This window comes from Glossina fuscipes, unplaced genomic scaffold (assembly GCF_014805625.2).
Source record: "Glossina fuscipes isolate IAEA_lab_2018 unplaced genomic scaffold, Yale_Gfus_2 60, whole genome shotgun sequence".
In the NCBI taxonomy this organism is placed as follows: Eukaryota; Metazoa; Arthropoda; class Insecta; order Diptera; family Glossinidae; genus Glossina; species Glossina fuscipes.
Window position 1 is genome coordinate 8,298,086 of NW_023998432.1, and position 23,174 is coordinate 8,321,259.

Genomic DNA, 23,174 nt, shown 5'->3' on the forward strand with positions numbered 1-23,174 from the left:
TAATAATAATAATGCGGTAATTACAACTGATCAGACAAATAAAGGTATTCGATCGAAAGAGATTCCAGTAGCTCGTATGTTAATTACAGTTGTAATAAAATTTACAGCTCCTAAAATCGAGGAAATTCCTGCTAAATGCAAAGAAAAAATAGCTAAATCAACTGAAGCACCTCCATGGGCAATAATAGATGAGAGTGGGGGGTAAACAGTTCAACCAGTCCCGGCTCCGTTTTCAACTATTCTTCTCATCAAAAGAAGAGATAAAGCAGGAGGTAATAATCAGAATCTTATATTATTTATTCGGGGGAATGCTATATCTGGGGCTCCTAATATTAATGGGACTAATCAGTTACCAAAACCTCCAATTATAATAGGTATTACTATAAAGAAAATTATAATAAAAGCATGAGCTGTAACAATTACATTATAAATTTGATCATCCCCAATTAGGGCTCCTGGGTGACCTAATTCAGCTCGTACTAAAATTCTTAGAGAAGTACCAATTATTCCTGATCATGTACCAAAAATGAAATATAATGTTCCAATATCTTTACGATTTGTGGAGAATAATCATTGTCGCGATTAAATGGCTGAAGTTTAGGCAATAAATTGTAAATTTATTAATAAGGTAATCCTTTTTAATCAAGCTTTATAGTCAAAAATGATATTAGACTGCAATTCTAAAGGAGTAGAAATACTAAAGCTTACAAGATTATTCTTATATTGATAACTTTGAAGGTTATTAGTTTTTTTAACTTAAAACTTTAGTTAAAAACTAATAATTTAATAAAAGAAAAAAATTGAGCAAATTACAATAAATCCTATTGAAGAAAAAAATGAACATAATAATATAATTTTTATATTTAAATTTATAAAAAGAGTTTTATTATTTCAGTTATTTTCAAAGTGATTTAATATAAAAGCTCTATAAGATAATCGTAAATAAAAATATAAAGTAATTAATGTTGATATTATTAGAATAAATAATAACAGTAATTGGTTATTTATAATTAATATTTGAATTACTATTCATTTTGGGAAAAATCCTAAGAAGGGAGGAAGACCTCCTAACGAGAGTAGATTTAAAAATAAAACAAATTTTATAGTTTTTGAGTTTATAAATAAAGAAAATAACTGATTTATATGAGAAACTTTAAAAGTGTTGAAAATAAAAATTAAAGCGAAAGAAAAAAAAGTATATAATAAAAAGTATACTAATCAAAGTAAATTATTTATAAATATTGAAGAAATTATTCATCCTAGGTGATTAATGGAAGAATAAGCCAGTAATTTTCGTAAGGATGTTTGATTTAAACCTCCAATAGCCCCAATTAAAGCTGAAAGGATTATTCTAACAATTAGAAAATTAGATAATGAATAAGAGATTAACATTAAAGGTGCTAATTTTTGTCAAGTTAATAAAATTAAAGAATTTATTCATGATAATCCTTCTATTACAGTTGGAAATCAAAAATGAAATGGGGCTGAGCCTCTTTTTAGAAGTAAAGTAGATGAAATTATTATTTCATTTAATCTACTAATTTTTCTAAAATTAATATAAATTAAAATAATAGAAAATAAAAGAATAGACGAAGCTAAAGCTTGAGTTAAAAAATATTTTAAAGAAGCTTCAGTTGAAAGTAATTTATTATCTCTTATGAGGGGGATAAAAGATAATAAATTAATTTCTAATCCTATTCATGCCCCTAATCAAGAATTAGAGGAAATTGTAATTATTGATCCTAAAAATAAGATAAATAAAAATAAAATTTTTGATGAATTATTAAAAATTAAAGAGAAAAGGATTAAAACCTTTATAAATGGGGTATGAACCCAGTAGCTTTATTAGCTTATCTTTTTATATTTTAGTGTAAGATGCACAAAAGTTTTTGATACTTTTAGAAATAGTTTAATTCTATTAAATATAATAATGAATGTAAATTTTACATAATTTACCCTATCAAGGTAACCCTTTTATCAGGCAATTCATTAAATTTATTAGTAACAAACTTGTACGCTCTGTTCGCGAAATATGTGCATCCTGTGTATCTTAATGTGATATGTTTAATAGTTCCTGCTGTTCGACATTCATCTGTATACCGTTTTGCACTTAGTTTTTGCGTATATCACTTTATCCTGTACAGCAGTTAGAAATCCTTTTTTTTCCTAAAATGAATAGCCATTAAATAACCGCCGGATCGAAGCTTTATTGTCAATGTGATTTTGGCTCAACACGTGTGGGTGTTTGCCACCTAATGTCTTGGCCACCCGTTGGTTAATTTTTTTGTTATTGCTTGCTCTTTTTTTATTAATCTTTGCGGTCTCGCTCAACATCAGTGATCCTTTTAAATCTGCTTGGCTTATGAATTTAGCCTCTTTGTAATGGAACTTTGAGTGCCATTATATGTTATTGTGTAAGATTTCTAATTCTAATGCTGAGTTGGGATCTGTTCTCAATTTTATCGTACATGATCTGACATCTCTTTGAAAGAGTTCAATATCAATATTTGTTCTGTTAATTATTCCAGAGGATTAGTAGTAGTAACAATGGGAGAGTTTTAGTATTGATTGGTTTTATCATATTTCTCGCATTTAATCAAATCAGCTTTTCTAGTCTTTGAATGTATTCTTTTCTTAATTTTTATAAGGATTGTATGGCTTACAGGCTTCGCTTGTTCTTTGCCAAGATATTTAAGCATGGTTTCGCTTTTCGGCTGCCTTGATATAGCGTATTATATTATTAATGTAAATAAATAACCGCGTATGCTATTTCATGAAAGAAGATCGAATATCGCTACAGAGAATTGGTGTGAGACGGAGAATGGCTCTGCGGAATGGTTCCAACACTACCTAAAAGTGTGTAAGTTTTTTGGATTTATTTATGATACATAGATGAGCTTATTGTCTGTGTATCTCTGCAAAACTTCAAATATGTATTACAACCAATTGAATCCAGCGATGCTTTAAGAAGTGCTGGTGATAGTTTCTTTTTAAATAAACTAAATAATATGGATAAATTTTTATTATTTCTATTTCGTTAATTAAAGTATTTCATAATTGAAATAAATATGTGCATATATTAAATGTAAAAACACATTACCTTCTTGGCCTTTATTGCCAGCTACATCCAATAAATAGAAAATAAATGTTGAACTTCCTAAGTAATAAATGACATACGCGTACTTGCGCTCCTTAGCTGTATTCGGCATATCTTCGAAGAATGGTACACCTATTGTACTAAGGCTTCTAAACACATGAAAAACATTTAAAAACAAACAAAGAAGTACACATTAAAATTTTACTCTCCGCTACTCTACTGATGGAGCAAAACACACGATTTGATCGCAGCGGCAAATTCAGTGACCCTTTAACTCCGTCGACGTTGCCTTCAAATTTGCTAGCTCTGCAACTTTCTCCTCCTTGTCAGTCAATTCTACTCCTTCCTTCGGTCTTCCTCTAAGCTGTTTCAAAGACTTTTTGCTATGGTTCGTCTTCTTCTTTGTTCGATACTTGTGGTCCGCCCAAATCTAAAACGAAAATAAAATAAATCAAAATGATACATTGGAATGGAAATTGTAATTAATTTACTTTTCGCCAGCATCCCGTTATTTTGAATTCAATTTACAGTCTACTTTATTCCACAGTTCATGGCCTTGAGCACAGCTTTGGTTATAGCTTTGCGCCACTTCGAGATGGGCCGTCTTGAACTACATCAATTCACTGAATTGTTCCTTGAAAGCTGACCTGCAATCGCAGCCATCAAATATTAAATTTAAAACTGTTAATATGCAATTAAGTGCATAATTTGGTAGGAGAATCGTTATCAGCATTGCAGCAGCAAAATAAACGAATGCGAACACGTAGATCTGTGGTTTTAAGGAATAATATAATTGTTAATTTCTTCAGTTTAAAAATTGCACTTAAAACTTCTTATAATTAATTGATCATTCTTTTTTTTTCGGTTGTTGAGTGAAGATGGACTAAACCAATAAATTTGTGCCTTATATATAAGGATATATCCAGATAATAAACAATGTTAATTACTGGCAAGAATTATATATAAAACACAACAAAAAAAACGGCGACAATAGCCAGTGCCGAAAGTTAAGAGTAATTATGTGCATGTGTAATTACATTGTTGAGTTGTTCAAAGTTATGCAAAAAAAATAAGAGTGTTGCAAACTTTGGCTGAAAACAAAAAGGGAATGTCATAGCAACAGAAAATGATTGAACGCAAAAAATAAATTAATATGATAAATTCGCTTTTCTAATAAAGCAAGTTAGTCCCCCAAGATGACATAAAGTTTTTGCTAGAGATCGAGGAAACCATCATATAACTTGAAAAAGCTAAACAAACCTCTAACACCATCAAGCCTGTGACATCTAAAAATTAGCCGTTGTTGTAATAAAGAAGAATCTTTTCTTGGCATAAGATCCTCATACATGAGAAATTCACATTTTGCTTTGAGGTAGAGATCAATTCAAGAATGTTCGTGGAGATTCTGCATTTATTGGTGAAAAAATTCCAGAGAGGAATTGAATTTATCTTGCCAAAAATGTGACGCAGTTTTTGATAACATAATGCATAGCTACACGGGACCGTATCACTGAGTGATATAACTTTCTGAAAAGGGGAAGGATTCATTATCTTGACTTTAATCAGCTTCTTGGCAGTGCAAAGAAGGGCTTTTTAGGAAACGGGCTATTCACCAGAGATGGCATTGAAAATATGGTGAGAAGTTGAGAGGGTCAGTCCAATACAACGTCTTAACATTCGATTTTCAAATGTTTGTATACGTTTCTCAATATATTTTGGGAAATTGCAACATGTAGAATGTGCAATTTCAATTTTAGACCTGGCTAAAACTTTGTATGCAGTCAAAGCTTTTTTGGGAAGCAAGAGACTTGATACAAGCAATATCTAGCATGGAAATCTCCGGCCAAAAAGTCACATAATCTCTGAATCTCATCACGAAAAGTTTGTATATCTACTTTAAGTGGAAAGTGGCATGATGCTATGAAAATATTCGGGTTAAGATTCAAGGGATTGATGATAGTGCAGCAAAATTGTAGGGAATTCATCTGAAATTGACGCCTTTCTTGGCTACTATACTAACACCACCATAGCCACTATCTCGGCATTTGGTAGTTGAAACATAATTGGAAACTTTAACTTCAAAAAAATTGTAGTCCTTCAGAAAAACTTCATTTAAGATGCAGAAATCAATATTATTCGAGTTCAAGTAAAAATCCAAAAACGATAAGTTACGTTTAAATTAAAAGAAACCGCAGCGGATTTCCTTGCAGTACTGGATGCTTGATTGTAGCGAGCAAAAAGATACATTTTTTCGCCGAATTCCTTAACAAAATTCTGAGGGGTAATCGGACGGATACATTCTTTAATCGCAGAGATAACTCTATCAAATTTCAAGGAACGCAAATTGTTGTTCGAAATTATTGGCCGCCGAGGTCTTGTTAGAAACGGCTTGGGGCGTGAATTGAGAGAAGGTTTGGTGGGTGAACTGGGAGAAAGTTTGGAAATAACAGATGTTCTTTTAACAACCGCATTAAATTTTTTCTGTGTTAAAATCTTATTTGCGTTTTCGTTATCATCCTTGCTAGAAATGGTAGGCGAGTTTCCGAATGGAAGGGAATTTTCGTCGGAGGAGCTGTCATCTAGACATTCAAAGTAATTTACTTTTACTTCTTTGTAGGAAAGAGATTTTCTTAATATGCCCTGTTCAGGCAACTTATTTAGAGTATTGTGCTCACCTGAACCACAGGACAAGCATCTCGTTGTTGCACACATTTCACACTTTGAAGACTTCTCGCAGTTTAAGCACCTTTCCTCCTTCGCTTTGCAGAACTTTTACACATTGCTATATCTGCTGCACTTAAAGCATTACCTTAAGGTGGTTACAAAGTACTCCATGGGCAAATTACAAAAATTAAATTTAATTACTTTGGGGAGGGCTTTCCCCTTGAAACTTATTTTGATGCTAGTGGTTGGAATGAACTCTTCTTCGCTGTTAGGAATTCTTCTACGAAACCTAACACCAGACTTGATAGGAACGTCAGAGACCGTTTTTTTTATGATATCGTTTTTACTGTACTCGACGGGGACATTCCGAATTACTCCGAATCTTTCGGTGAAAGCTCTCGGAATATATGCTCAGAAGTTCTTTTTTTTGAAGTCATTGTCTTTAACGAAGCAGTTAGCATAAAGGGCAGATCTGAAAAGCAATTTAGCTCTGCCACTGCTAACTACTTTTAATTCTAATAACCCATCGATGTTAAAGGTTTTTAGGTAATCATAAAAAAAGGTCAGAGCTATTATTTACACTTTTCACATTTTCAACGCATTTTCACACGTTTCAACGAAAACTACAAAACTGCTTTGTGCAAGATAATCATATAAATTGATATCAAGCCTTGCTATCTCTTTGACTCCTAAATCAGTAAGCTTATTAAATACAGAGCACTGTCATATCTTTGGCTATAACTCCCCCTTTGGGAGCTAGACTAATAACATCATCACCCATCCTCGATCTCTAGTTATGCTCGTTCGTATAGAAATCCTCGAAATTGTCTCTATTCGTGACAATTAATTCAGAGCCTGTCTCCATAGGGATGTTGTTGTGTTGTTTATCTCAGGGAACACCAATCCGGACGAAAAACGGAAAAAGAAAGGTTAGTATATATATTTTTTATTTTTTTTAATTTTCAAAAGTTTCGTTTCTTTTTTAAAAATTTATTTATTTTTGTTTTTTTTCCACAAACATCGACAAAACACGAGGAAAGAAAAAAATTGTCCAGCTGCCGTTTGCCGAAAGTCAAATGACGTGTGTTTTGTTCAAATATGTGCAAAACAATGAATTGATAATTTTTGGACATTCTTTTTTTTCCAATTTAATTAATAGTTACTTTATCCGCTTGTTTATCAGGAAAGCCCACCAGCTGTTATACTTCGGATTTTGACAACCATAATTAAATATAAAGAAAAATTTGCTTAGAATGTCTCCTCGGCTCACTGTATTTTTATTGAGTTTGTAAAGATAATAAACGTTGCGCTCAGTACAAAAACGTAATGTTTCTCATTTTTCCATTACAAGATACAAAACACTTAAAATTTTTGTTATCTATCTTGTACTTTAGCATTCGCTCGGCAACTCTGCATGAAATAAGACGCTTTCTTGCAGAAAATTCTTGAAAAATAAATTTTTTTTTTCAACAAAAAAAAGAAAAAAAATTCTTCTTTTTTTTTTTGTTTCTGAAAACTCTTGAAGTAGTGAAAATATATATAGTGAAGTTGCGGCATTTAAACAAAATCAACAAAGGCTTCGACGTCCTTGTGCTTCTCCGCAAATTGCGCAGCACCTGCTGTCTTCAACCTCATCCTGACAAGACTCACTTCGTCAACTCACCTGTACATTGGACATCAAGTAGCGGCGATTCCTGTCAAATTCTTAAAACTGCTTTAACTTACAAGGCTTTGTTCTTCTTTGTCTCTGTCGGTTCCACCAAAAACGGCTGATTTCCATATCCATTCTTTTCTCGGTAAGTCAGTTGATCCTTTTCTCTTGCCTTTAATCTAGCACGAAACCTAAAAGTCGCCCGCCCCTCAAGGGGGTGAGGCTCTCAAACATGTTATCAAACGATGATGATTTCGAAAATTTTGTTCGAATCACGCATAGCAAGGGTTCACTTAAAAGAAGAATCACAGCCCAGAACGAAGGTCTCAAAAAGATCATCTCTGATAAGAACAATTCATCTGTAAAAGACTTGACTGAGGATGTCAATATCACCTCCTTAAAGTCCCCGATCGCTCCCTCTATGAATAAGCCTCCCAATAAAGACAGCTCGGTGAACAGTAACAATAATAGTAGTCCCATAAAAGGAAAGAGCTCTGACCCATCTAGTCCAAATCGTTATAGTGACGACACGACCGGTGAGTGCTACGTATTCATTAAAGTATGCAACAATAACCTAGAGAAACCTTTTCGCCTTAACTCAGATTTATTTTTTTTTCGAACACATCAAAGATCTCAAATTGGATGGTTTGATTAATATCAAAACCATCAGCAATGGCAAAGCCAAACTTGGTTTTGCTACTGCGGTTGATGCCAACAACTTTTTAATAAACAATGATTTTGGTCCAAAGTCTTGCAAGGCCTACATCCCTAGAATTTTCACAGAAAAATTTGGGATCGTAAAAAACATTCCACCTTCAATTAAGGAAGAGGACTTTCTCAACTCAGCTACCTCTGATATTGAAATCATTTCTGTTACAAGAATCCTCAGAAGAGACCCTGCAGACAGAGAAATGTTCATCCCAACAAACAGCCTAAAAATTGGTTTCCAGTTGACTACTTCATTCCTTCCGTCAGGCTCTGCTATAATTGCGGCCGATTTGGTCACATCGCCAAATTCTGCAAAAGTAAGGAAAGCAGATGCCTGAACTGTGGCAAGTCACCGGCCTGTCCTACGGACTCATGCCTCTCAATCAAATGTCTAGGTTGCGGGTCGCTGGACCACAACGTAACATTTCGAGAGTGTCCAAAAAGAAAGAAAGAGGAAAATTTAAAAAAAATTTTAACCATCCAGAATTTATCTTTTAGAGAATACAAAGAGAAATTCTCTAACAACCCATACAATTTACTTCAAAACTATGACGTAAACTTCCCAGCAATGAAGGACAGCAATGCTCCTAACAATATCAGAGACCCTACTATTGATACAAATAATATTTTAATTAACAAAAACTTCAATGCAGTTTTAAAAAATAAAACAAGTATTCCCAAGTCCTTGCACAGAATGTCTCTCAAGACGCCCTCGACTCACAGTAACAAGTCGCAGGAGCCAAAAAAACCTACCCCGCCCCCTGAAAAGCATACTTTCATCAATAACCATAAATCCACTGAAATGGAGATAATTCTGGAAAAGATTTTCAGGATTCTCTCCATCTCTTCTCAAGAAGACATGCTTAAAACCATCCAAACAGAAATAAGTTCCCTTAAATCAAAATTTGATCTTTTAAAACAAGGTACATCTGGGTCGGCCCTATCATGTTCTAACATTTCTCATGACGTCCTTCCTACAGTATAACATACAAAGCTTCAGGCGTAATGCCCATTCTCTTGATTTTTTCATAAATTCCAACCGTACTGATTTCGCCATCTTGAGTGAAATCTTTCTGTCCGATGAAAAAATTTCCGATCTCAAAATCTCAAATTACAACTCCGCTTATAAATGTAGAAGTGACGGCTTTGGAGGTGTTGCCATCCTTGCCAGAAAAGGCATATCCTTCAAACAAATCCCATTTAAATCGACTGCTGACATAGTCATTATCAAAACCTCTTGTCTAAAACCTAATATCGTCATTGCTGCTTGCTATTTCAAGCCCAACATCCCCATTCAATCTTTCCGGGATGACTTTAATCGTCTCTGTGATATGCTCAATAGTTTCCACAATGTCATAATTGCAGGAGATTTCAATGCAAGACACCCTTGCTTTGGTGACTCCGTGTCAAACAATAAAGGCAAAGCCTTGCAAGAAATCATTAAAGCTAGTAACTTCTATTGTCTGAATGATAATTCACCAACCTATTTTCACTCTACGACCAACAATTGTGGTAGCGTGTTGGATCTTACTTTCACTAACGCAACTCATCTCACATTCAAACGGGAGGTTAAAAAAGAAATTTTCCTGGGAAACAGCCACCACCTTCCTATTCTCTTTAATGCCACCTCTATTACCTCGTACAAGATAAATGACTTTATCTCGAGGAAAAAACTCCTAAATAATCTTATTCACGTATGTCTTGAGCCACAGGTCGAATCTATCCAGTGCTCATTTCAACAAGAAATAATTAACGCCAAATCCGACATCCAAATCTCGAATTCCTACTCACCAAAACCTTGGTGGAACGAGCTGCTCACTTCACAATTCCGTAGATTACAAGCTGCTAAACAAAAATTTTCCAAATACCCCAATATTTCTAATTTTGAAGATTTCAAGTTATCACAAAAAGAATGGAAGAAATCGACTAGAAAAGCCAAAAGATTCCATCGAGCCCTCGTTATCGAAGAACTATGCTCAAATAGCAATACAAAGCCATTCTGGAAATTTTTAAATGGTCATCGCACCACAAAAAAGAAATACAAGCACCCCATTTGGGATGATCTCAACAACAAATCCTACCTTGAATGGCTGAAAGCTCAAGTTCCCTCGACATGTGGTCTCCAAACCTCCTTACTTAACTCTCGGATGGAAAACATCTCTCCATTCTCCCTTGATGAACTCATGCACGTCCTTAAGTCGAAAAAGAAGTCCACAGCAGCAGGCCATGACGGAATCAAATATGAAATGATAAAGGTCCTTCCCATGCCAAGCCTTCTAACCCTGCTATCTGCTATAAATGAGCGCTGGATGACCAACTCGTTTCCCACCGTTTGGCGTACAATTAAAATAGTGCCCATTCCTAAACCCGGAAAAGATCTTGAAATATTCACCAACTTCAGACCCATATCCCTCTTGCCTGTTCTTCTAAAAATTACCAGCCAAATGATTAAAGAAAGACTAACAAAATTCCTGAATCACTCACACCTTCTCCCGTCAAGGTCCTTTGCTTAAATAAAAAAATATCTCCACCGGTATGTGCCTTAATGAAGTCCTTTTCACAATTGCAAATGAAAAAGCAAATGGGAACCAGGTAGTCATGCTTTGCTTAGACATTAATAAAGCTTACGACTGTGTAAACTTAGCGAAACTGGAGCAAATTCTATCTGATTTTAAAATCCCGACACAAAATAGGCATTGGGTTCTCAACTTTCTTTCCTCGAGAACTCTCGTATTAGATTCACATACAGTCGAAGTTTGTGGAGGCTTACCTCAAGGTAGCTGTCTCAGCCCAGTTCTCTTCAATTTATACACAGCCGGTTTACATCAATTACAGGACAATTCTACCCATTTATTTCAATATGCTGACGATTTCCTCATCATCTCTGCTGGAAAATCATTAATGGAAGCAGTCCGTAACCTCGACACTAAAGCCAATCTTTTTCACAAACTTTGTGCAGACTTAAATCTAACTTTCAACCCGGAAAAATCAAAAGTCGTTCGCTTTGCTAAGGGTCCCAAAAAAATTTTTTACATTACAATCAATGGTATAAAAATCAGTCCGTCTTCCTCTTTTAAATTTTTGGGCAGAATAATCAACTCAAGTTTAACCACGCATGAGCATTACAAGGATAGCCTCGAAAATTGCAACACAGGCTCAAATGTCATCAAACTTCTGACCAACATTCACACCGGACTCCCACCTAGGAAAGCATTAAACGTTTACAAATCTATTGTTAGATCCAAAACTGAATATCCCTACTCTACATCGTGTAACGCTCCTGCGTATACATTAAAAAAAATACAAACCTTTCAACACTCAATCCTAAGACGTTGTACCGGTCTGTCCCCCTCAACACCAACATCAATTTTACGTTCCATCTCTTATGAACTCCCCGTTGCTAAGAGAATTTATCTTGTAACTGCAAAAGAGCTTCTCAAGGTAAAAATCTTCAAACCTGCCTTCTTTGACGAGGTCGCTTCCAAACACAATCATGTCATCAGTAGTTACTCTAACTGCTTCAAAAAATTCAGTAACATCTTCAATAAAGTTAACTCAATACCCTCCTGGAATAATATTATTCATGATAAATGCGTAGTTGAATTAAACTTACTTAATTCAATCACCAACTCAAAAAAAAATCGATCAGGGTCTTGTCTTCGAATCGCTTGTCTGCAAAAACTTAACCACTTCGTCGAAAATAACTTCAAAATATACGCAACGGATGGATCTATCAATTCGGACATCTCTAGTTTTTCAATTATTGAATACCCAAACTTACTTATAGGAAAATTTAAAGTTCTACAAGAACTATCATCCACTTTCATTGAACTTCTGGCCATCAGACAAGCAATCATCCACGCATCTGATATTAAGCTGAAAAAATTTGTAGTTTTCTCTGACAGCAAATCTGCTCTAATTTTAATCAAGAACAAAGACCCATTCAATAAGTATGTCTTCGATATCTACAACCTTTTAAAAGACACAAGTATTGAAAAATGCCACATCATCTGGATCCCAGGTCACTGCGGTTTTAGTATCAATGAAAAAGCTGACTTCCATGCTCGTCAAGCTAGGTTCGATGGTACAGTTTTGTCCATAAACTACCCCCCCAGCGAAGCTTTTCTGCTAGTCAAAAAACTTATCATAAAAGAATGGAAAGATGAGTATCATGTTGTAGCTAGAGAAAAAAGTGACCGGCTGTTCTACAAAATTTACCCTTTTTTGACACCCACGCTTCTACCTAAAGGAAAATTCACAACATGGGAATTTAAAGTTCTTCACAGTCTTATGAGTAATCACACCTACGACAAGGTCTATTTTAAAATGATCAAAGTCTCCTCCTCTGACATCTGTGAGGATTGCAATATTACTGAGTCTGCCGAGCACCTTATTTTTGATTGCAGGAGGTTTGACATCCTTAGACAATCTTTCAGTATATTTAACCTGTATAACAATCTATATGAAATTTTTCGTGCTGGTAACTTTAGGCATTTGAAGCAACTGACTGCCTTTATCAAATCAGCTGAGTTTTCATTCTAATTTTACATTTAGTATTTCTATTACAATCACGAATCGCCTACACTTTTTCTTTTATCGGCATTATTAGCCGGATCTTGACAGTACAGTAACAAGGACGGTGATTTATGGATTGACAGCGGAACAGAGCCTCTCATTGCGAACACTCTGCCACATCAGTCTACCTATGCTTAAATTTTTTCATCAATCGCTCTCAACTTCGTTTCTGGATTATGGATCTAACATTAACTTAACTGGTCCAATCCATCTCTAAACAAACAAAAAAAAAAAAAAATATATATATATATATATCTCGTACTTTAGCACGATTTTAATCAACCGATCATGTGTTAAATACAATGTTTCTTTGTTATCTGTATTCCAATATAATAAGATATATGACCGTATGCTATGGCCAGGTAACGGACTGCTGTTTATAAAATTATGAAAAACTGCTACTAGTTGTCTTTAGTACGCAGAGAACGCAAAGATTTTTTCCGCTATAAACAATAAATTATTCAAATAAGCCAGCGTCAAGATGCTACGGCTTTTGTTGCGATGCCAACTAATCGATAGAAAGATGGTCAAACAATGATAACTTTATTTGAAATTTCTCCTTTTTTATTCAAATTTTTCTTATTCTAGCGAAAATTTGTTTCTAATTTCAATTGCTTACACTAAATCAGAGCATTAGTAAGATAACACTGTCGAATGTGCCTTTGCATTTCAATTGAAGAATTTTGTTGATTTTCCAATTTCAATATCTCGTTTGTTTATGATCCGTACGATTGAATTTGTACACCATATATATGTTGTAGGCGCGATTAAAAATTATACAATATGTTATGATTTGTTCTTTTGAATCAGATTCTTTTTGCATAGTTATTATGTTATATATCGCAATCGTTCCTTTAAGGAGGAGATTAAACTTAAACTGAGCCTAGTACTTTGCACTTTTACAATTTTTTAATGCAGTTTTGAGATTATTTTCACTTCTACAATATTCATTCGTATGAATAATGACTTATATTCTGTGATTTTTTGCTTCGCTACACAACCCTGTGATTATAACCTTTAGGTAAGGACATTAATTGCCTTCAAAATTGTTGCAAACTCATCCTTATTAGAAGAGACATTACAACTTTCTCTTGGATCTTTAACGTTTAGTTTTCAATAAATATTTCTCATTTGTAGTAAAAGATTAGTTTTCTTTTTTTCTGTTCACATTTCTTATACTTCCGTAATCTACTCGCTAAGTTTGATAGTTTTGATGTCAAAGTGTTTATGGCATCGTTATGGGTGAAGTTAATTGCATTAACTTTTTTGTGAACTTTTTGGATTAAGATTACTTCTCAATTTGTCTGTTGTACCAATTCTCCTTATGTACTGTACAAGTTCTTCTATATTTTCGACTTCATTATGCTTTTGTTCAATATTTTGAGGATGTGTTGCAGTTGAAAGAAGTTATCGGTTTTCGGTATTTTCGGCCTAAGTGTTGGATTCATTCCTCTGTAGGTTAGTATTGTTAGCATTAATGTTTTGATTAATTTTTAGTATAATACATTTTCTTTTACGAGCTCCGTATAATTTTCTTTACCTGTATTATGTATATTCAGGTCGATTGGTTGTACATGAGATTGAGTTGTGGTCGTGGTTATATCAACGATTTCATAACCATTTCCACTGCTAGTTGCGTCTTCTATTTGAGTATTTTCACTCTGTATCATATAACCAATTACACGTATTTCTTCTTTAATTCATCCTATACGTGCTGTTGGGGCAAGATTTCTTCTTAAAATTACTCGACATTGATCCGACAATCTTTGTTCTGTTAATGTATATAGGTCAGCATGTTTTTTAATATATTGTTATTTAATTGAATTGAAAATAAAATGTTTCGTTATATAAATAAAAGCCAACTTTTTAATTTGTAGAAAATAGCTAAAAGCGGATTTATTGTTTATATCTACTATTTCAATAAAATTTCAATTCAATTGTAATGTGCATCCCGATTTTTATTGTCTGTAGCGAAACGCGGTATCGTCACCAGAAGTTAAATCCGAATCAGCGTATTTTGCAACGCGTAGTGCACGCAAATATTATGAAAGACTGCGCAAACATTGCGAATTTTCCCATCTTTCTTGAGTCGAACAAGAAATTAACCCCAGGAATATCAAACTCCCTAGAAAAACATTGCTTTGTGCTGGCAATAACAACCAATACTCACTCTGAAAAATTAGCACTAATGTAAAACGTGAGCGATTTAGCTTACGCCAAATTTGACAGCTTTGAGAGAACGTTTTTCATGCATTAATTCAAAAAGTTGATTTGTTTCACATTAATTTTACTATTCCTATTATCACTAATTCGAGGACAATAGACTTAAAGCGCAAGCAAATGAGACTATCGGCTTCATTGAAAGCTCTGACGCACTTGAGATTTAAACTCATGAGCATTGACTTGTTTGTCGAGAGCGCCTATATAAGTGACTACTTAAACAGATACTATTCTACTTTTTCCCGTTTCTTACTTAACTCATAAAAAAATTTACTGACTTTTTTGAATAAGGTTACCATATCAAAGCGGACAAACACTATTTTTGGCCTTAAAACACAATTCGTTTAAACACATTGGTGTGTCATTCCGTTTTTCTGGCTTAGTTTCCTGCTAGTCAAAATGAGAGACTGTCTACCAGATTATTTTATAGAAAAAATAAAGAAATCTATGCAAAGATAAGAAAAAACGTATGGTTTTAGTAGGAACAATGTACTAAGCAAACTAAATAAAGAAATTCAACACACTTAATTCTCTTACTTATACGAATTGTTTTGTTTTAACTTGATTTTCAATATTTTATGGATTTTTTATGATGATGAATTTTTTTTTATGTTTTAAATATTTTCATGAATTTTTCATTCTTACAATTATGCATTCTAATTCGCGTTATATTTTTTACAATTCGGTTAGAGTATGTTAATTATATTCATATATGCGTTGGATTTCCCTAAATATGCATTAAGTAAAGACGTAACATATTTTTTATGCAATTTAGTTTATATTTTTCAAATTATAATTTATTTTTTATAATATTTGTAATGGATTAAAATGTGTAAGCGCAAATAAATTCTTAAATACACTCTAACAAGAATATTTTAATATTGCTTATTGTATTTTTCAGTTGCTGTTTTAGGTCTGGAAACAATCTACTATTTTTCCTTTTAGCCATTATCTTTATATACGCATATATATATATGCATACATAATAAATATATGGATCCTAATAAACTATTTTTCACTCTGATAAAACAATTTCATCAAAATATTGGTTGTTTTTTATATATTACAAAATAGTGCATGGTGTAATCTGTTCGCATTTCTCGAATATCAGAATTTTTCTCACGCTCCTGCAAGAAAGGATTTAAAGGTTCACATATGGATTTTGATATATTACATACTTACATGGTGATATCATACAGCATCTGTCTCTCTCATTTAAAATAGGCTTTTCAACTGTACGCAAAATTGTTAACGAAATTATATGACACAACTTAGCAGCTACAAAGGCAAGAGTTTGTGTTAAGAAAAACAAATGACTTTTATAGAATTTTTTTAGTCATTACTGTATTGAGGAGAATCTGCGATGCAAATCACATTTTTACGGCCTTACGAAGCTTAATGTTCCCGAAAGAATGGAAGGATTGTGATGAATTCGTCGTTTGATCGACGGCTGTTTAGTAACAAATTAGGTATATCATAACCATCCACTATACCGAACTCAAATTCACTGTGTCCATACTTTTTTTGTGGGTAGTGCAGCTTTTCCAATACATACTGATTTATTACGACCGTAGCTTGAAGGGCTGTCACATAATACATACTATAAGTCAAAATTAAAATACATAGAATATAAAAAAATTAACAAAATATATTTAAGTTAGATAAATAATTCGTAAGTTTAAAAGAAACGACCATCATATCTTTTTCTACGTTTTCCCTTTTCTTTTATTTATGTATAGGTGCAAATGACGTCTCGAAAAAGTGGGCATAGTTGAAGTCTTATCCCGAAAATAGGAATAACGCATCATTGTGTAGCGCTTAATTATGCCGACGACTTAATTGCTTAATTGTGAGTATGAGTGAAGCTTCATTGTGTTCTCCACAGTCTTTGCTAATATTTCACACAATTTTATATAGCAGCGGTGCTGGAGAACGGTGTTTTTAGGACATCCATATTTTTTTCGTGAAGAATTGTGCTATGTTGAAAACTTCACAGATTTCCTCCTTGAATAGTGTATGTTAAATAAAAGAATAAGTAATTTACATTTCAATAAAAACTCTATTTATTTGCAGTACTGAAATCGCAAACCTTGTTAAACAATTGCCAAGTATTTCTTTGTCGTTTAATTTTGTGTAAGACAATACGCAACTAAAATTTCTACATAAATTAGTGTGCATTTAATTTGCTTCGGCCAATAATGTCAACAAAGAAAACAAACGTAAGTATGTATTAAAAATTGTTGTCAAAGTACTCTTTTTGTTATTAAACAATTTGGACCGGGCGTTTGACTAGCATGGCGCTGAAGCTTTTCTTATTTAAAAACGCCTATAATGAGTCTCATTAAATTTGGAGTTTTTTCGCTCGATAAAAAACTAAACAAAAAGTAAACGTTTGTTAAACCTAACCCATTGTCCAAACATAAAAGTGTTTATTTTATACTACTAGCGAATGTATATTAAAATATAAAAAGAAAACAAACGACATTATTTCAATAGACAAGTAAATTAAATGCCTCTTGAATTAAGCGGGACTGAGCCTTGAGGTCGCTGTCTTGGTGGAATTTGAATGTTTCCAAAATATCAAGTTTGTCGGCAGTTTCTTCCAAATTTTCCGCCAATATCTTTAAATAGCTCTCGTTGTTTAACTTGCGATTACATTCTTGTACCAACAGCGCGCATTACAATGGTCATGGTATAGTTTGGATATGGATTGCACCAAAGGGAGTCGGAAACTGGGTGATTATGGATGGCATTCTAAACAAGGAAGGTTATTTGAGGATATTGAAGGAAACTCTAAAAGAAAGTGTGGGGAAACTTGATATTTTGGAAATCCTCAAATTCTACCAAGACGACGATCACAAGTCTAAATCTTGCTTAATTTAAAAATGGCTCTTATATAGCTGCTCCAAAGTGCTCCATTCTCTTCCCCAATCACCAAGCATGGATCCCATTTGTGTGATGAATCGGACCGCCATGTGCGAAAATACTCAATCTCCTCCGCCTAAGACTTGGAAAACAGACTATAAGAGGAATGGAGTAAGATTCCTGTTTCCTACACAAGAAAAATTATACAAACTAAGTCCAAGCGTTTAAATGACGTTATCAACCAAAAAGGACCCATCAAATATTAATTTTTAATAATGTACTGCTTTTTATTTTTGTATCCCTGCTTATATGGGAAAAACCAATATTAACGACGCTATGTTTTGAGTTGTTCAAGGCATTTAATTTACTTGCCTACTGGAATATTTTCTTTGCTTTCTCTTTATATGTTATTATATATTCCTCGCAGTACAAAATATTAAAAAAAATTTTTGTGTTTGGACGATGAACTAGGTTTAGCAAACGTTTACTTTTTGTCGAAGGAAAAACCTAATATTAATGAGACTCCCTGTAATTAGAGAGGCTTACAAATCATAGCAGCATAGTACGTTCATTTGTTTAATACCTAACGAAATAAAATATAAACATAATCTTGCATGCATTTTAAAGAGGTATAAATGACTTTCGATAAAAAAAATGGATTGGTTTTTATGTTGCAAACGTAACAAGGAGCCACATAAATATTATTTTGGGCATACTGGTTTCATGATCCGTTTATAACATAAGGAATTCGTATTCATGATCCATACGAGAAGTAGAAAAGAAAAAAATTTAAAGATAGACAGCTTAGAATCTATAACATATTTATTATGCTAACCAGAGCATGATGCGTAAAGATTACATCCATCGATTGAGTGACAAGCACCGTCGAAAGGGTGAGTATCCTGTAAAAGATTCTGAACATACTTTTCTATAATTCTTTCTTAAAAAGTTAGATTATAAAGTTAATATACATAAACTTCTCGCATGTTTACAAAACGTTCTGAAAACAGGCGTAATTCATTCACAAACAGCGGCATCAATTTACTTTATTCTGGCTGTTTGGATTGGTTGATTTCGTCTAAATATGAAGTTTTTGTGATTTTGAATGTAAAGTTTCAATATTAGCAAATGTTTGCCCAACTTTTAATTTAATTAGATATATCACTTATGTCGGCCGATATGTTTCCCACAAGATCGATATCAAACCAAGAAGACATAAAAATTGAAAACTTATTTCGAAACCTTATGAAGTAATTTTCAAATTCAAACTGAAATCTACAGTAAAAATAATCCATTTACTTCCTCGTGTCGCATTTTGTTGAGCTAACGTGTTATGTTCAATTTCGCAAAGGAACTAAAAGTTCACCCTTAAATGATATTTTTCTGTTCCGAGATTGTCTTTTCGAATATGAAATAAATGATAAACGTTTAAAATTTTATTACAGGTTAGAGGAAGAATTAAAATTCCACTTTCCAAAAAAGTTTTGTGAATTAACTGAATATGTTTGAATATGTTTCTTACAAATATCAGTTTCATCGAATTCGCATTAATTTTAAATCGAATGTAATTTCATAGTTACAAAATATTAATGTTTACTTCCAGTTAGATCAAGCCGAGAAAATCGAAGATACATGGGATGATACTTTATTAATCAAAGCATACGACCATTCTGTTAAATTAGCTAGAGAAGAATTAGCAAGGCGCATAGCATTGTCTACAAGTAAATTTTCAATCAATCAAGATGACGCTAGCAAATCGACCTCAGAAATTGAAGAAATGATGTACAACATTTCTGAAATAAAATATAAAGTTGGAGATTATGTACGTGCGACATATGACGATGGTAAGGACTATGAAGCAAAAATATTATCAATTAATTCGAAAGATGGGACTTGCATTCTTAAGTACATTGGCTATGATAATCAACAAGAAGTAGATATATGTGATCTCGTTCCATCATGGGGCAAAAAAGTTCGCCGACTCCAATTCTCAAAATCTAAGATTGATGAATCATCGGATTATTTCCTGAAGAGTAGTTCAGTGGGAAAAAATTTGAAAAAAGAGAGTAACAAGAAAAATACAATCACTGTACCTCCCCCACCCCCAATTCCTCCAATGATAACTTCCAGTAAGAAAAGCGAAGATTCCGAACATTTATCAGCAATGCTAATGTCATGGTATATGAGCGGGTATTATACAGGGGTATATCAGGGTATGCAAATGATGAAAAATTCTTCAAAAACAAAAAAATAATATTTACATGGAAGTTTGAAAAATATTAAAATAAAAATTTATACTCCTAATAATTGTTAAACGGAATATCTCAACAGGGAGTGCCAAAAAGTGTGTCGAATTTAATTTTTAAGCATCGGAATAATTATTGAAGTATAACGACACAAAATTTTAAAAAGGATACTGGTAAGAAAACAACAATCATAGCACCTCCGCATTCAAGTCTAAGATTTCTAAAATTTATACTTTGAATATGCATTAAGCAAGCTAACTACAAGTTTTGTTTTCATAACAGTGCGTATACGTCACCACAATAACTATATAGTGCAATTCCGTGTCGAAGCCTTCTGCCAGCATTGACACAAAAGTTTATTATAATTACCCCTTCCCTTAGTGGTCGGTAAGAAAATCCAAAGTTGTTTGTCTACTCCTGCGCACAGAAGAGATTGTATGGATACAAACTTTTGCATAATAAACAGCACATATATGAAAAGAAAGCGATGTATATTGTAGGATAGATTTAGTGTTGTTTCAAAAATGTTAACGGCCGTTTAGCTAAAGGTTAGAATAAAGGAACAACAAGGTCGTGCTTGCATCCCAGCAACTTTTGTATGAAGGAAAGTATAACTAAGTTTTTAAACGGGGTGTAAATTCAGGGGTTACTAGAAAGTATAATTTTAGATAGTTTAAAAATACTTGATCTTCGAATTTCCTGCTACAATTTTATAAATATTATTATATTATTATTATTATTATTTTAATTTTAGACTAATGAATTTAATTCTTAGACTAAAAAAGCACTAGCAACACAGGCTATCGGCTCAAAATATTATAATTTTAAACCAATGGAATAAATTCTTAGACTAAAAAAAAAGACATAGAGCAATAGTAACACGGGCTATCGGCTCTAATTTATAAAAGTACATTAGATATTGAGCCTAGTAGTTTTAATAAAGTAGTATATTGTATTGATATTCGGCTCTGTGTTAAGAGCTTTTTGAGAGCTGATTGTAAAATGTTCATAGGTTTAGTCGCTCGAAATGCAAAACTTTTAGCTAAAGAAGAGTTAAGGCAATCACAGAGAATGTGCTTTATAGTGAGAGTTTGTTCACACTGCTGGGGAGGAAGGGTTCTTTAAGATCCATTGGTGAGTTGCAATTGTATGGCCAAGGCGAATTCTCGAAAAGGTTTGGGTCTTGATTTTCTCAACATTCGTTGGATATAAAGGTGGGGTTAATTGAGGGTTAATGGAAGAGTAGTGTTGACGATAGTATTGTAGATATCCTTCTGTAATTTTCTCTTTAACTTTTTTCCGATGTATCTTTGAAGATCTAACTTTTCCATGACATCATCCATACTTAGAGGTGCAGAAGCAGCATACTTCGCCGCTCGATCAGCCTTCTCATTTCCAAATAAACCGATATGAGTTGGTACCCAAAGCACTCCAATTTTTTTTCCGGGTGTTGTAATGATATTCCTTAATCTGTTGATGGTGCTCCATCTCGAAGCCGAAGGATTTCGTATAGCTCTTAATACAGACAAACTGTCAGTAAAAATGACGGTTTGGAGTCATATATTGCGCCTCTAACTGTCATGTAGCGGAAATTGGAGACAAATTTGCTAATGATTTGGACTCAGGTTTCCCGTTGTGTACGGGTTCCCGGCGAGGACAAGTAATATACCATCGCGTAGAATCGAGATCTATCGAGTCTATAAACGTTGTAATGTCATATATGGCTTTTTTATAGCGAAAGGACTGGTTTGTGAAATTGTTAGCATCAGTTTAAGAAAGAACAACATATTTTTTGTTAACCGGAGAGATGGTACTGATTGGCAACACTGGAAAGTCCAAACTTTTAATTTTTTTTCTCTGCGGGTATTTGTCCGCTAATAGATAAAACCTATTTGAGCTTTTATCTGGCGACCCCGGGGCCATTATGCCGTATTGTTGTGTATTAGTAATTTTGGGAAAAAGACCACTTACTGGAAAAATATTGGGAACTACCATTGGAAAATGTTTTCAATTTTTTTATTTTTGTTTTTTTGTTCCATTTTATTATATATAGAGGCAACAAAAGCCGGTACGGTATCCGCGATAAACAGTTTAGCGAGCTAAGTACGCAAAATTTTATTTGCTTGTAGGAGAGTTGGTTTACGAGCGAGAAATGCCCGTATGACTTAAGGGTGTAGGGAACAAAAAAAAAAAAAACGAAAGAAAACCACCATAGTGATGTTGACGATCTATGTAAGTTCCGAATTTGATTATAGTTTCGTGCTCGCGGTTTGACAAGTTAAAATAATATACTTTGTGCTCTTGAAAACAAATACTTTGTGTTGCGGCTTAAGGAGGTATCTGTTGCTTTAACCTACTACACATTTTTTTTTTACATATTCGGATAGTGGCTAATCTAAGCTGACTATCGCCTACCAATGCCTAAGCTAGTTCAGCTAACCGCTTAATCCTACTTGTCCTTTCCGTTATTCATGGGCAGCCAAACCAGACGCGTCCTATCTGTATGATCCATTAAAATTCTCGGGTTTTTATAGTTGATGTCAACATCGCTGTTTCGTTACAATATGTCTGTGACTATGTTTATACTTAAGTGACTCTATCAATGCTGCATATGTTAGTGAATAAGTCAGTTAAAAGAAAAACGCCGACGGACGAAAAAAGTTAATCAGCGAAATCAGTGTCACACAAACTGCGATTACAAAATTTAATTTTTTTAGTTTGGCATGCGTGTTCTACTCGAGTTTTTATTCTGTGCAAGAAATATTTCAATATTTTTAGTGTATTTCTTAGCTTTTTTGCTTTATTCGTGTTTAATTTTAACAATTGTCTAAAAGAATAAAGTGTGAATTTAACGTACATGAATTTAATAGCCATTTATGTGAAAAACTCATTTTGGTTTAGTGTAATCGACAATTGAGCTCTTAGTAAAAGTATCTCTTTTTGCCCGTTAATCTTTGTTTACAGTTTCTTTAGCTTTCGTTCTGTAGCAGGGAAGTGAGAAATTTGTTTTAATTTGCTGAAAATTTGTGCCGTGGAATTTTGTAGTTTTCCTTTTTCTTTTTTTCCTTCATAAGCTTCTTCTGTTATTTTCAATGGACATGGATTGCTTATTTACACCATGTCGTGCGAAAACAGACCCTGAATCTAA

General features: G+C 33.5%; 1 protein-coding gene, 2 long non-coding RNA genes and 1 pseudogene across 6 annotated transcripts; 1 reads left to right on the forward strand and 3 right to left on the reverse strand.

Annotated features, from left to right (window-relative positions):
- Positions 1-783: 783 nt before the first annotated feature.
- Positions 784-1,815, reverse strand: LOC119637598 (annotated as a pseudogene).
- A 168-nt stretch (positions 1,816-1,983) lies between these two features.
- LOC119637692 lies at positions 1,984-14,557 on the reverse strand. 4 transcript variants are annotated; one of them, XR_005247314.1, is made up of 5 exons: positions 14,236-14,557; positions 13,315-14,147; positions 3,589-3,866; positions 3,101-3,527; positions 1,984-2,999 (listed from the first exon to the last, which is right to left on the reverse strand). It is a non-coding gene; the product is annotated as an uncharacterized LOC119637692 (long non-coding RNA). The 4 variants fall into 4 exon arrangements; XR_005247315.1 differs by lacking the exon at positions 13,315-14,147; XR_005247316.1 differs by lacking the exons at positions 13,315-14,147; positions 14,236-14,557 and adding an exon at positions 5,773-6,317.
- Positions 14,558-15,943: 1,386 nt separating this feature from the next.
- LOC119637526 lies at positions 15,944-16,543 on the reverse strand. Its single transcript, XR_005247270.1, has 3 exons — positions 16,259-16,543; positions 16,098-16,193; positions 15,944-16,042 (listed from the first exon to the last, which is right to left on the reverse strand). It is a non-coding gene; the product is annotated as an uncharacterized LOC119637526 (long non-coding RNA).
- Positions 16,544-16,811: 268 nt separating this feature from the next.
- LOC119637528 (survival motor neuron protein-like) lies at positions 16,812-20,053 on the forward strand. The gene is made up of 3 exons (XM_038033588.1): positions 16,812-16,929; positions 16,989-17,134; positions 19,384-20,053. The coding sequence occupies exons 2-3, from the start codon at positions 17,114-17,116 to the stop codon at positions 20,032-20,034; spliced, it is 672 nt and encodes a 223-aa protein (XP_037889516.1). The 5' UTR covers positions 16,812-16,929; positions 16,989-17,113; the 3' UTR covers positions 20,035-20,053.
- The last annotated feature ends 3,121 nt before the right edge of the window (positions 20,054-23,174 follow it).

Bases quoted from the DNA above. Each gene is read 5' to 3' on its own strand.
- LOC119637528 (XM_038033588.1), top strand. From the start codon at position 17,114: ATGTCAACAAAGAAAACAAAC. The intron at 17,135-19,383 runs GTAAGTATGTAT...GTTTACTTCCAG, and splicing joins TGTCAACAAAGAAAACAAAC to TTAGATCAAGCCGAGAAAAT.